Raw genomic sequence first — 13,284 nt, 5'->3', positions numbered from 1 at the left:
AACAGTACCTGTTTAGCTCGTTCCTTGGAGTATTCCACTTGCAGGTTGAACTCGTGCAGCGAGGGTCGGTGCAGCGGCGGCGACGCCTCGCTCTCTTCCAGTAGCTCTACCAAGCGAGACCTGGACCAATACAAGGAATGGCGTTACTCTTTGATACCTATTGTGGTGGTTTGTCAGAGAAATAAGGTATTCGTCATAGGGAAGGGTAGCATCTACTCCGGGAGCTGAAATGGCAGTGGGCGAGGTGAATATGCAGAAGAACTGATAGTGTCGTTGGATTCGACAAATATTCGAAAGGGTATCACGCATAGCGTAGACCGGGGCGACAATTCTCACAGGAGGAAGGAGCTTTAAAGAACGTCTACTTTTCTTGTATTTACTTGTAAACTGCGTGCTTTACTAGCGAAGCGAGATACCGTTTTTATTCTGAGCCTACATACCTACTGCTACGGATAGATTTCTCACGATTTCATAATTTTTCCTCATTGGTTGCATAAAGGCATATAGTTTTAAATACATTTATTTATTTATTTATACATTGACCATATCTGGCCACTACAGCTACAAATAACAGCTAACCTTCTCGGTCTCACTAAGGACGCTTCAGCGCGCATGGGTTGCATCCCCGTCTCTTTCATTATAAATTGTTATAACCTACCACCTACCTACATTAAGTTAAACGCCAAACTGACACAAATAAACCTTCTAGGTTTCGTGTCGAAATTTTAACTATAATTTCAGATTTTTTAATGCTAATAAATAAATAAATAACCTCAGTGCCGCCAGACTTTGCACCAGCTGGTCCCGCTGCGCGCGGCACTCCTGCGCCTCCTCCCACACTCGCTGTTCCTCTTGCTGCTCCAGGATCGTTTCTGAAGGAAGCATTAATAGTTAAGTTAGGTAAGTATGTATGTGAAGCATGAGGGGATTTTAAATAGCCATATAAACAATAAAATTATTTAGACGATTTTTTTTTTCTTGTGGTTTCTATTTACTATCTAGATTGACCACTTACTTACTTAGTTAGGAAAGTAATGAATCTATTCGAATACTTACGTTTTTTATTTATTGAGAGGTGACTTAACATGAACAAAATGATGAACGTAAGTATTAAAAATATTTACGCTCATATGTTGTTAGATAATGTAACCAATATTAATTTAATTCTAGCATTTTTGTTAAAACACCGTAAAATACTCACTATCATACGGCTGCACAATAGTGACTCCCTCTTCTGCCCACATGGCCAGATCTGGCGGGACGTATGTGGGCTCAGAGTGGCTCTCATCTAGACAGTACACAGCCAAGTCTCCCGCTCCCGTCAATGCGATTAAAGTCTGAGACGTCAGGTCTATAGATACGTGGCGTAGGCCTCTTCCGTAGCGGTGGGTTACTTGAAGTTTGCGCTCTGGAAAATGTTGCAAATTAAGGATAGTCATTAGTTTCATACACGTCTACCTCTAAATGCTTGATAAGTAATTATGCCTCATTTTGAACAAAAAACACCAACGCACAGCCCGTAAATAGTTCAGTTCCAGAAATAGGCCTCCTCCTATTAGTGTGGAAGGCTATTGCCATAATCACCGCGCTTGCTTGAACATAATGACTACACAAGCGCCATCTACAAAGTCCTACGCCTCAACTCACCGATATTCTCACAATTTTTGCTTGGTCTGACGATGACTGTGCCGAAGTAAGAATACGTCAATACGTATGAGGCGTTGAAGAAACCGTCCATATAGCTGCACTCGTGGCCCGACGCGATTATTGGCCCCATCTTCACTAGCACCGTTGCGCTTTTCTGTAAATGTGATAAATAGTTAAAGGATAAAACAGAGGACATGAGCTTTTGATACGATGTCTTGTGCTCCATTTAAGAGCGACATTATACCCTATAGGTATAAGAAAAAGTTATGATAAATATGATGAGCATTATCTATGCTATTTCTGGCATACAAAATGACACTCCAGTGAAGACTATCAATTTAACAACTTTGTCCATGTATGCAGATGACAGAAGAAAACGGAATCATTTTGCAAACTACTTAAAGCCAGGTGCGAATATCGCCAACGCCATCAACACAACATCGGCAACCGCTGGTACCACATCACACACTAACCTCAGCAGTAAACCTGAGCACATGCACCGTCTTGCTGAGATGCGGGAGGGCCAGCACAGCGTCAGTATCGGCCAGCGGCAGCAGGCGGGAGTAGGGCCCCTGCATCTTGCCGGCCAACTTATTGTCTTTGCCAGTCTCTGCATTGATCACCATTATACGCTCGCCTGGGGATTGTTGTAAGTAGTTAGTTGAGCAGAAACATCATTATGGTTATACCTATTTATAGCGAAGCGAGCTGAAGCGTCCGTAGTCGCTACCTTCAGTGATCGTAATTGATTATGAAATGAAATTAAGCAACACATGGTGGCATGGTCAGCCATTGATGGGTGATCTATTCCAAGTGGTTGTCGTCTGTTCGTGCTTCGGACGGCACGTTAAGATGTGGGTCCCAATTGCTGTTTCGGCAGCAGTCGTGAAGCCTAGTCAGCGGCCTTCGGGCAGCTTGAAAACATCTGACTGTCGGGTTGACCACTTATCCGACAACTCTCCTAGCACAAGCTTGCTTGAGCCGTGCCGTTCCCCATAGATATATCATTGTGTGAATATCTTACAAGCTTTGACGTCCATCAGCTATATGCTATATCTAGCATCGCTATACCTAGCTAAAAAAGATACGTACCTATAGAGTATTTATCAGACACCAGCAGCAGCCCGAAGGCGCGCCACACGCTCGCGACGCGCGCGAGCCAGGCGGCGGCGAGCGCGCGGCCCAGCGACGCGTAGCGGACGAGCACTAGCGAATGATACACACACACTCACGCCTTGCACTAATGTACTCCCTTGCGGGGTAGGCAGAGGTGCATTGCTGCACCCACTTTTCGCCAGTGTTATGTTTTAGTCCCAATGTAATAGGGGGCGAGCCTATTGCCATTTTACGGGCACATCCAAGACCCGAGAACAAATATCTGTGTTTAAACAGATATCTGCCCCAGCCGGGAATCGAACCCGGGACCGAAGCTCAGTAGTCAGGGTCACTAACCACTACGCCATTCGGTCGTCAACTACGCCGTTCGGTCGTCTTACAAGGTATGTCACTTTGACATCCACCACCTCGCTATATCTAGCTAAAAAGATACACACCTATAGAATACTTATCAGACACCAGCAGCAGCCCGAAGGCGCGCCACACGCTCGCGACGCGCGCGAGGCAGGCGGCGGCGAGCGCGCGGCCCAGCGACGCGTAGCGGATGAGGAGTAGCGAGTGATCTTCTGTTAGCTGAGGGGTATCATAACATAAGCATTAATGGTGAAAGTTATGAGGTAGCTAGGTTTAAGCTTTTGGCAGCTGGAGTTGTCAGCGGAAATATTTCGACCTATACCATCCATCTACATATTTGGTAGGTAGGTAGTGAAATACGGTGCTTTGTGTTCAGATTGATACGAATGCGCAAACATTCTATTCTATTCTCTGTGGGGGCGTATGTACCTGCACCTGGCTCTCTCGAGTGGAACCTTTGTGCATATCCCCAAGGTCTAAACTGCCTTCCTAAACTCGGACCATTTCCGACCACGCTGGTCCACTGCGGGTTGGTGGGATCACGATGTGCTAAATCTAGATATGCAGGTTTCCTCACGATGTTTTCCTTCACCGTAAGAGCGATGGTATACATTGTACTTAAATTCAAAGAACTCATTGGTACATGTCAGCGCCGGGATTCGAACCCGCATCTCTGGGGTGAGAAGCGGGCGCTTACCCGACTAAGCTACCACCGCAACCTTATTTACAGTAGCAGTCAAAAATACATTATATTAGAAACTCTACCCACAAACCTTGTAAACAACCATATGCCCAGCACTCATCGCCGCCGCAACCATGTACCTCCCGTCGCTTGAAAACACAACTTTCGACACGATCTGGTGCGTGACACATTCGCGACACACGTCCGTCAGAGCTTGCGTCCCGCTGTCCCATTCTAGCAGGACCACCCCGTAGTTTGGACCCACTTCGCCGAATATAGCTAGTATGGGGTCGACTGGACTCGCTTCGAATGATATGTCATTGCCGATTATTTGTTTTCTTGCCAGCTGTGGATGGGAGATGTGAAGGTATAAGTATAACGCACAGAAATAATGGCGGCCGGATTGATATTATCTCACTCTATGTCTAATCTGACTGTAGGTACTCTTTTCTGCTCACACTTATATGCAAAGGCCGCCATTTTTTTTTCTTTATCGGAGCGAGTTTCTCAGAGTACATTTTTTATAACAGAGGTAGGTACTACTCAAGGGGAGGTGGTATTACACTACTTAAATTATGTAATAGCTAGGTAGGTACTTATGTAGGTTTCAACTTACCAGCCGACAACTTCTCAGATCAAATATGCACAATACTCCGTTTTCATCCATGGTAGCGATGGTTTTAAAATAAGGGGCTATTAGCTGAACCACTTTTATGTGTCTGAAACAAACAACGAATAGACTCAATTCAAATCACTACGTCGTGCATGTAAACGTTTGGGAAGCCTCTCATTTCTTAATTCCTTCATTCTGGTGGTGACTAAAATGGTGGATTTCTACCTAGGTATAGAAATTTACTGGACATGCCGCAAGAACTTGAGACTCCACTGATGCGTTCTCGTAATTATGTCACCGGCCCAGGCCTCAAGTTATCTATTGCTAGTAATACCTATTTAAGATTTTTTCTAAGAAATGTTCGCTAACCTCTGTTTAAACGTGACACACACTAGAGCCACCACATCGTCACATTCACTTATTCTATACACCAGCCCGCTGTCAGTCCACGCCACCGCGCCCTCGCTCCAAACTGACGATATTAGGCGAATCAGTGGGTCGTGAGGGCGTAAGGTTTGGGCCACTATCCATTGCTGTTCAGGCGCTTTTTTTAGGTACTGGAAAAAGGTAGTTAGTTAGAAACATAGACTACTTAGTTTTTTTTAGATAGAACCTACCTCTTATTTGTGATTAATAGATAGTATTTTGTTTTTTTTTCTACAAAAGACTGCTGGGTGGCATATAGATAACAGATAAGTATACTTTCAAGAGCACTTACTCTAAGATTCATATCCGGTCCGTAAATGAGTAGCCCATTACCGAGAGTACAAACATGAGTTTTATTGTCACCAGTAATGTCCATCGCCCATTCCAAGTTCTTTACCATACCGATGCCATCGGATAAGAACTAAAATATAAACACCAAACAGATTTATATAAGGTATATTTATTCTTAAAATAGCTGTACTCGATAGAAAAAAAAAGTTTCAGTTGACTTCATAAACATTAATTTACTTTTGTACCTTGTCAAACCCAAAATTTCACAAATTGGCAAAATTTTGTTTACTGAATGTAAATTTAGACCAGGTACAAAACTGTTCCTACTTACATATATCTAAGTAGGTATTAGTCGAAAGTTGGTAAGTACTAATATCAGAAAACTCACCGAATACAGACAGCCCTTAGCATCAACCCCATACAGCATGTTATCCGTACTCCAACAAACCCCCTCAATCTTCGCCTCACCAGCACCGCGTTCCTCTGAGCTCCTCCTCATGACCACGCTCTGTGTGTAGCAGATGCCCACTTCCCAGACTATGAGGCCGTCGCCCCAGCACTCGCAGACGAAGAGGCCGCTGTGGCTGGCCCTGGAAATAGAGAGGTGGGTCGGTTAGGATGCTCCCCAGACCTGACATGATAGAGTCAATAAGAAGGGAGTATAGAAGGGATGAGTAAGTGGCGCCATCTATCGTCGATTACAGGTAAAATCTGCAGCATTCTACAGTTGGTCATGGGTAAGCACAAATGACATAAGTAGGTAGTTCTGTAGAGGGTTTAGCCATAAAGCTAATTTATCTAGACCAGTAGGTCTGTGAATTTAGCAGCAGAAACTAGCAGCAATTTTTGTATGGCCAAAAAAAGGCAATTTTAGCAGAATTCTGTTAGCACTACATGCTAGAGAATATATCAATGAACTTATAGACATATATCACATTTACCAACGTGCTCCGGGAGATTAATTACGTCACAATTACTTTACGGCGTGGCGTGCGCCTTATAAAGTGCAGCTAGCAGCAGTTACCAGTTTTGCTAAACTGCTAGCTGCGTGTCCTAAGGCGCGGGTGTGTGACGATGACGTCATGTCATCCAAAATCGCTGCTGGCTGGCAGCGATTTTAATAACGCCGAAGTAATTGTAATGTAATTAATCTCCGGGAGCACGCTGTTAAATGTTTTGTATGCCCATAAGTTCATTGCAGTGTCCTCTATCATGTAGTGCTAAGCGTATCGTGTAGAATTGGTATTTTTCTTAATAATTATGAAAAAATAGTCGCCCATATAGGAAAATTTTATGTTAATCAAGTTAAAACTTGATAAGAACTAAATCTACCACTCACCGAGTGTATGTAATGGATAGACGATGGTATATAGATCGTAGCAATAACTACTTTACATACGTACATGGTCAAGGGACTTCAAAATAATGAATTAAATTGTAAGTAACTGAAAAATAGTCAGGCTAGGAAAGAATGTGAAGGAGTTTTTCACTAAATTAATTATCAGTACCGTGGTCTAGTTGGTTAAGAGATCTATACGTTTGTCCTTTACAGTCGTTGGTTCGCGACACACCGCGGATCTTTCTTTTGTTTTATGTTATTAGTGTGAAGCGTTTTTCTTTTTGTATTTTATTTATTTTGATAGTGTAAAGCGTTTTTCTTCTTTTATTTTATTTTGATAGTGTGCAGTGTTTTGGGATTTAACGTTTAATGTTTTTGATGGATGTTCGACATGTTAAACTGCTCAACATTAAATTTAATTTTGCTAATGGGTGCAGATAGGAAAATATTATGTTTTGTAAATAAAGTTAAACCTTGATAAGAATAAAAATCAGCAAGCTGGGTGTGTACAAACATAATTATATATTAAGTATAACTTATAGGTGACACATCTCATAAAAGCGCCATCTATATACATTTTAATTAACTATCTTGTACTCTTTAATACATATTGTGTGTAAAATGACGCAGACGCAATGATAATTAGCATTAGGCCTAACCTACGTATTTGATTATGAATTGATGACGCATCATGATGCTATGAACTACTAAGTGTATCAATAAACATCATAAATCAACTATACCGAATGACAACTTACTTTGAAATAATAATTACATTTAAGTATTATATATTGATCCAGTAGCTAGTTAAAATAATTTTATTTATCAGTGTATGTAAATAAAAGTTACCAAGACAAAATGTATTTATATTGTTCAAATCCACATTAGAAACTACATCAGCATATTAAATTATTTTTATTTTATTGCGATGAGTGTTGTTGCACGCTACTGACCAACAGATGGCGTTACTGATATCTTAATAATAAAAAATAATAATACCACCCACCCGATGCCGGGGAGAACCCCTGTTCCTCATCTCTGTCTTGCCTTTATTGGTTGTCCAGAGAGAAAACTGACGAGGAACAGGATTTCCCACCTCTTGCTTGCCTTCATTGGCTGGCTTGAGTGGTGTACCGCTAGAGCAGAAATGCTCGAGGTAGGATGTATTACCCAGTAAGGTGCTTGTAGGGGTCTTGACCGATAACGCGATTGCTCTGAGAGCCGTGGAATACCTCTCCTTCCTTACCACCTCATGCCATGTTGCCCCCTTGTTGCTACGCCACTGTAATGTACTAGCGACTGTTTTGGGGGGCCCATTTAATGTGCGTGCGAGTCACCCCCTGCCTTTTTATCCGTGTGTGAAACATATAGGTCTGGCAGGGGTCATAGTCCTTCCATAGTCCCAGTTACCCAGTACATTTAGCTCCCCCTTCCATAACCCTGTATTAGTTTTCTCCATATCCTACAATAGTCCTGCACTAACCGGGGGTTTTCCTTGGGTTTACTTCTATAGTCGGTTAGTGTCACATTTCATATAGATTAATGTTGTCAAAAGGGCCTCTACATGTTGGCTTCGGCCCCATGTACGCCTTCCAAATGCCCGGGACCCCATGGTCCCGAGATGGTAACGACACAACATAAAAATAAACTTTATTGCACAAAAAACAGTTTAGGTAGATAGTTACATTTTCCCGTGGGTACACTAATATTACACTATAATTTGCACATATCATAAAATAATAAATTTCAAATAGAAATGAATCTTAAATGGTGTTTTGCATGAAGAAGAATATTTTAATCGAAAGCACACACATTCCCTCTACGTGCAAATTGTAAGTTGTTAAATTAAACACATTTTATACCTACACATTCACGTCGTTCTGGGACCGAGTCCGGAGCTCCAGCAATGAGCTGATAGCAGCTGTCAGCGACGATATTTACGGAAATGGCTTCATTAAGCACTGGCTTCTCATGCACCAGTCGGGGAATAAGAAGTAGGCGAAGGCATTTAAAGTTTGTGTAATTTTTAATTGTAATTTGTCCATTGTTTTACTGCCCCTATTCTAAAGGCAGATATCCAATGCTGACTAAATCATCTTATTACATAATTATAGGTTACTAGCTGTTCCCGCGAGCTTCGCTTCGCCTTAAAAAGTTTTCCCGTGGGAATTCCGGGATAAAAAGTAGCCTATGTTCTTTCCCAGGGTCTATACCATATGTATACCAAATTTCATTCAAATCCGTTCAGTAGTTTTGGCGTGAAAGAGTAACAGACAGACAGACAGACACAGTTACTTTCGCATTTATAATATTAGTTAGGATTAGAAAATCTCAGTTGGTATTTATTTATAATTAAGTAAAAAAATATAAAATCAAATATTTATTAAAAATAGTTTTCGAAACTTAACAAATTAAGATTTAAGGGCTGATTTTTCAATGGTCAGATAAACGTTGTTTCTGCCCATTGAAAAATCAGCCCTTAAGGGCTCCTTGGTCGGTGGGTTTACTTAATTTATTAAGTATACCCACCGACCAAAGGTGTCACGACCGCGACCGCGCCCACGACCGCGCCCACGACCACGACCGCGACCGCGCCCGCCGCGCCCACCCCCGCCGCTCCCGCGGCCAAGGCGCCCGCCGCGCCCCCGACCACGCGCCGAGGGCCCTCGCCACCATTGCGGGCTCTGCACAAACTGAAAATAAGAAAATTCCGTTTTAAATCACATCAAAGAAGTTTGTAGAGGTAAAATGATTAAAAAGGGCAAATTATAATTAGGTACTTTTATACTGTAGAAAAATAACAAATTTGTAATCGTACGCGTGCCATAGTAAAGTGGGAACTTGTAAAATTGAGCATTACTTCATTGTTTTAAAATAACGTATTTTCAAACTTACGCAAATAAACGGCTGCGGCGGCGGCTGCGGTGCAGCCGGAGGTGGCTGCGGCGCAGGCGGAGGCGGCTGCGGCGCAGACGGTGGCGGCTGCGGCGCTGGCGTAGGCGGCTGCGGCGACGACGCAGCATCCATGTAGCTGAAACTTCGTTGAAAAAAAATACCAAGGTTATGACCAATTCTAATAAATATAAATAATACTAGTGCGTGCCTCCGCTCTCTAAAGACACCGAGATCTCGAAAGCAGTGAGTTGGTTGAAGTTAGTACAGTACATACCAAGGCGCGGGCATGGCGAACGGCGGCGCCACCTCCGTGGGCGGCCACGGCGCATACGGCGCCGGCAGCGGAACCGCACATGGAGGCAGCGGCCACGGGGGGTAAGACGGAACCGGTATGTACCGGTACTGATATCTGAAATTTAATAAAAAAATATTATTATAATTAATTAGGATACGGATTAATTTGACATAATATATTCACTATTCTAGTCTTACTGCCAGTATAAAACTTTACTATCTATCGATGACTGGTAGTCACATTTAGGCTCTGTTTCACAATGTCTAGTTAGTGACTACCTGTGAGATAAAATACATGCTGGCACTGTCAAAAAAATTCTACTATCAGTCATACTATCAGTCATACTATCAGTCATACTATCAGTCATACTATCAGTCATACTACCAGTCAAGAAATTTATACACACCTCGGTAGGCGAGCGGGCGCGAGGCGGGGTGGCGGCAGTCCCGGCGGCGACGGTGGCTGGGCAGCCGGCGGCGACGGTGGCTGGGCAGCCGGCGGCGACGGCGCCAGTGGCGGCTGGGCAGCCGGCCGCGGAGGCACCACCGGCGGTGTCGTCGATGGCTGGTCAGCCGCTGGCGAGGCCCTGTAAACCCATATATCGCAAGTGGTTAGCCGGCGATTTGCTGCGTGATTGTGAAATTGTTTGTTTTAAAGAGCGTGCCTCCGCTCCGCGGTTAAAGTTAGTACAGTACATACCTAGCCGCGAACGGCGGCGCCACCTCCGTCGGCCACGGCGCATACGGCGCCGGCAGCGGCACCGCTAATGGTGGCAATGGCCAGGCCGGGTACGGCGCCGGTGCGGGCACCGAAACATACCGGTATCTGAAATTTAATAAAAAAAATATGATTATAATTAATTATGATACGGATTAATTTGACATAATTATATCCACTATACTTGTCTTGCCACTGCCAGTATAAAACTTTATTATCTACCGATGACTGGTAGTCACATTTAGGCCCTGTTTCACAATGTCTAGTTAGTTAGCTACCTGTGCGGTTGGGCCGGGGGCGGCGGCGGCACCACCGGCGGCGGCATCACCGGCGGCGGCACCACCGGCGGCGGCACCACCGGCGGCGTCGTCGGTGGCATGGCCCTGTAAAACCATATATCGCAAGTGGTTAGCCAGCAATTTGCTGCGTGATTGTGAAATTGTTTGTCGTCCAAACATGTGGATGTGAGAAATGAAGTGTTAAGGTACTTTGTACTCACCCGGGCAGCTGCGGCGGCGGCGGCGGCGACTGCACAGGTGATTTACTGTAAAAAAATATATAACTTGTTATATGAATGAAAGAAAGAAAGAAAGAGGAAGGGTTAGCCAGGTAGCAATGACCCAATAGCCATTGTGATCATAATCTTACAGTGGTAAGTACATTGCCAAGAATGGCATATCACCGACACCGGCCACTGTGTGTACTGGAGCCTTCACATAGACTACTCTTTCAATTGTCAGTGTCAACTGGCACTGTCAAAGTAAGTACCATTATTTTATTTTGTTATTAACCTCAATATTGTCCTTTTAGGTAGGTAGGTAACTTTGATTTTGCAGATGGTAAATGTATGTTAAATCTACATTAGTTTGTTGAGACAAATAAAGATTAGTACAGTGCATAGTAACTAAAAAAATTAAGGTTTCTTTGAAACTCTAATCTAGTGGAATATGCAATAACAAAAATAAATTTTAAAGTACAAATTATACAATTATACTACAAAATCATCAAATACACCAATCATTTGACTATAATATATATATAAAACACCTCACCTCCTTAAACTTTAAAGCACTGAAATCACAATTTTATTGCATGTGACAAGTGGCTTTTCAGTATATATGTATATTATACTCTATGCAAGTGGCTATCAGTCAATATACTCAAGTAGAATCAAGTACAGTCAGCTGCATAAGTAGCTGCACACTTTTGTACCTTGTTAAACTCACTAACTGCCTATTCAAACATTGACGGTTTCTATTCTATTCTGATAGGGGGTAAAGTTCCTGTACGTGGCTCTCTCGAGTGGAACCTTTGTACATATCCCCTTGATTTCAGCTCAGCCAGCCTAGCTCCCGAGTAAACTGGAGTAGCAAGCCTGGGTGTTGCAATAGTGAGGAAGGCGCTCTGTTGGTCCAAGAATAGATAATCTTGTTGACGGTTTGTTATGTAGTCAATTTGACAAGGTACAAAAGTGTATAGCTAAGTACTTATGCAGCTGACCGTACCTATCCAAAAATTTACTCTATCTCTGTTACTATTTACCTTGCTATTAGTTGCTATTTAATTTTAATGAAACCTTAATAGCATGCAAAATTAATTAATAATAAATAAGAAATAATTGATCTTTAAAACATTGGTACCCATCAAAATAAACGGCTTCTCAAGTCGATGATGAATGAATGCCTTAGAATTTGTACAATTTTATACCAACACTCTTACAGTGAATGAAGATTTTGTGAAGAAAACTGCACATCATCACAAACAGAAGACATCATCAGAATGATACAAAAAAACTTTGGAATTTTATTCGTGAAGTTTATGACTTCTCAAAAAGCCAAAGCCACCTCTTCAACCGAACTACCTACTTAACTTAAAGAGTCGGCCCATAAATGTAGTGAGTCACTACATTTATTAGCCGACAGGGGCTAAGTTAGCAAACAATATCGTAGAAAAACAAATGAACAGAAATTAACCTTGCTATTTAGCCAAATCACACATTACACCATCATATTCTTTCTTCATGCTCCCTACTGATAAAAGTACTGCGGACAGTGCACTGATCTTGACAACTTGATACCCTTTGAACACATCTGTAATCTCAGATTTTCATCTGGAATATTTCCAAAGATCTGGAAAATTGCAGCTGTTACACCAATACATAAAGCCAGTGATAAAGAGAACCCTTCTAACTATAGGCCTAAGTCTTCGCCCACTTTCCTAGATCAAAACTACTCGGCAAAAACTTACTTGTAAAACCAACGCGGACGTGGGAAAATGGCGTACCAGCCCGCATGCTTGATGAAATCTGCACCATATTTAAAAAAACACCCTCAGTGCTAGTCACTTATCGACGTATCATTTTAATTATGGGCATTACACGTAATTTTCCATAATGGCCAGGCCATTTTGAAATTCAACTATTACGAATACGTACGAATAAACTGTGATCCTGGCCGACAAGAACCAGATCCTACCGGCTACTACTACTCAAATTAACTAAGTACAATAATAAAAGAATGAAAGAAACTTACTCATCCAAGTCATTAACAATAAATTAAATTTAAAGAGAGAAATAAACTTTTCAACTTACTTTTCCATAGTAGTACAGCATAGACTAAATAGAGATACTATTTCGTTTTTGGTAGGTACTATTTCCAATTCCATGCTTCCCGTTTATAATATTCTCTATGATTTTCACCGCGAAGTACTTTTAGTTTAGGCCGTCTCCGCACCTCGAATATTTTTATTCATGTTTAAAATAATTATTTAACTATGTCATTATTATTCATAAATTATTAGAAAAAAAAACAATATTATAGTTACAACAACCAAGCAAACAATAAAATATTGAAGACATAATATATTGAAAAGAAAAAAAAAAAAAAAAAAAAAAAACACGCACTCACGCC

General features: G+C 42.1%; 2 protein-coding genes across 3 annotated transcripts in view; both read right to left on the bottom strand.

The window, feature by feature from the left end:
• The window catches only part of LOC105386954 (cilia- and flagella-associated protein 43), a 50,604-nt gene that overhangs the window by 15,711 nt on the left and 21,609 nt on the right, over window positions 1-13,284 (bottom strand). The window contains exons 5-15 of the mRNA XM_048627700.1: window positions 5,518-5,719; window positions 5,131-5,259; window positions 4,782-4,969; window positions 4,416-4,518; window positions 3,891-4,145; window positions 3,201-3,336; window positions 2,121-2,284; window positions 1,648-1,801; window positions 1,202-1,408; window positions 773-872; window positions 9-120 (exon numbers count right to left, since the gene is read on the bottom strand). Coding sequence (XP_048483657.1) covers window positions 9-120; window positions 773-872; window positions 1,202-1,408; window positions 1,648-1,801; window positions 2,121-2,284; window positions 3,201-3,336; window positions 3,891-4,145; window positions 4,416-4,518; window positions 4,782-4,969; window positions 5,131-5,259; window positions 5,518-5,719 — 1,750 coding nt within the window. The remainder of the gene's footprint in view (window positions 1-8; window positions 121-772; window positions 873-1,201; window positions 1,409-1,647; window positions 1,802-2,120; window positions 2,285-3,200; window positions 3,337-3,890; window positions 4,146-4,415; window positions 4,519-4,781; window positions 4,970-5,130; window positions 5,260-5,517; window positions 5,720-13,284) is intronic.
• Window positions 8,836-13,188, bottom strand: LOC119690884 (vegetative cell wall protein gp1-like). Of its 2 annotated transcripts, XM_048631354.1 has the most exons (9): window positions 12,966-13,188; window positions 10,875-10,919; window positions 10,719-10,758; window positions 10,654-10,673; window positions 10,358-10,483; window positions 10,065-10,244; window positions 9,638-9,772; window positions 9,364-9,505; window positions 8,836-9,161 (listed from the first exon to the last, which is right to left on the bottom strand). In XM_048631354.1, the coding sequence occupies exons 1-9, from the start codon at window positions 13,037-13,039 to the stop codon at window positions 8,976-8,978; spliced, it is 948 nt and encodes a 315-aa protein (XP_048487311.1). In that variant the 5' UTR covers window positions 13,040-13,188; the 3' UTR covers window positions 8,836-8,975. The 2 variants fall into 2 exon arrangements, with proteins under 2 accessions (XP_048487311.1, XP_048487316.1); XM_048631359.1 differs by lacking the exons at window positions 10,654-10,673; window positions 10,719-10,758 and having other exon boundaries at window positions 12,966-13,187.

The sequence above is a fragment of the Plutella xylostella genome, chromosome 4, assembly GCF_932276165.1.
Source record: "Plutella xylostella chromosome 4, ilPluXylo3.1, whole genome shotgun sequence".
NCBI classification, from domain to species: domain Eukaryota; kingdom Metazoa; phylum Arthropoda; class Insecta; order Lepidoptera; family Plutellidae; genus Plutella; species Plutella xylostella.
The sequence above is the reverse complement of the archived record's forward strand: the minus strand, read 5'-3'. Positions and strand labels throughout refer to the sequence as shown.

What these genes read in the sequence shown, in the direction of transcription:
- LOC119690884 (XM_048631354.1), bottom strand. Translation starts at nt 13,039, where the DNA reads ATGGAATTGGAAATAGTACCTACCAAAAACGAAATAGTATCTCTATTT. An exon ending in CCGCCGCCGCAGCTGCCCGG is followed by an intron (nt 10,759 to 10,874) that starts GTGAGTACAAAG and finishes ATGGTTTTACAG; the next exon opens with GGCCATGCCACCGACGACGC. An exon ending in CGCCGCAGCCGTTTATTTGC is followed by an intron (nt 9,162 to 9,363) that starts GTAAGTTTGAAA and finishes TCTTATTTTCAG; the next exon opens with TTTGTGCAGAGCCCGCAATG.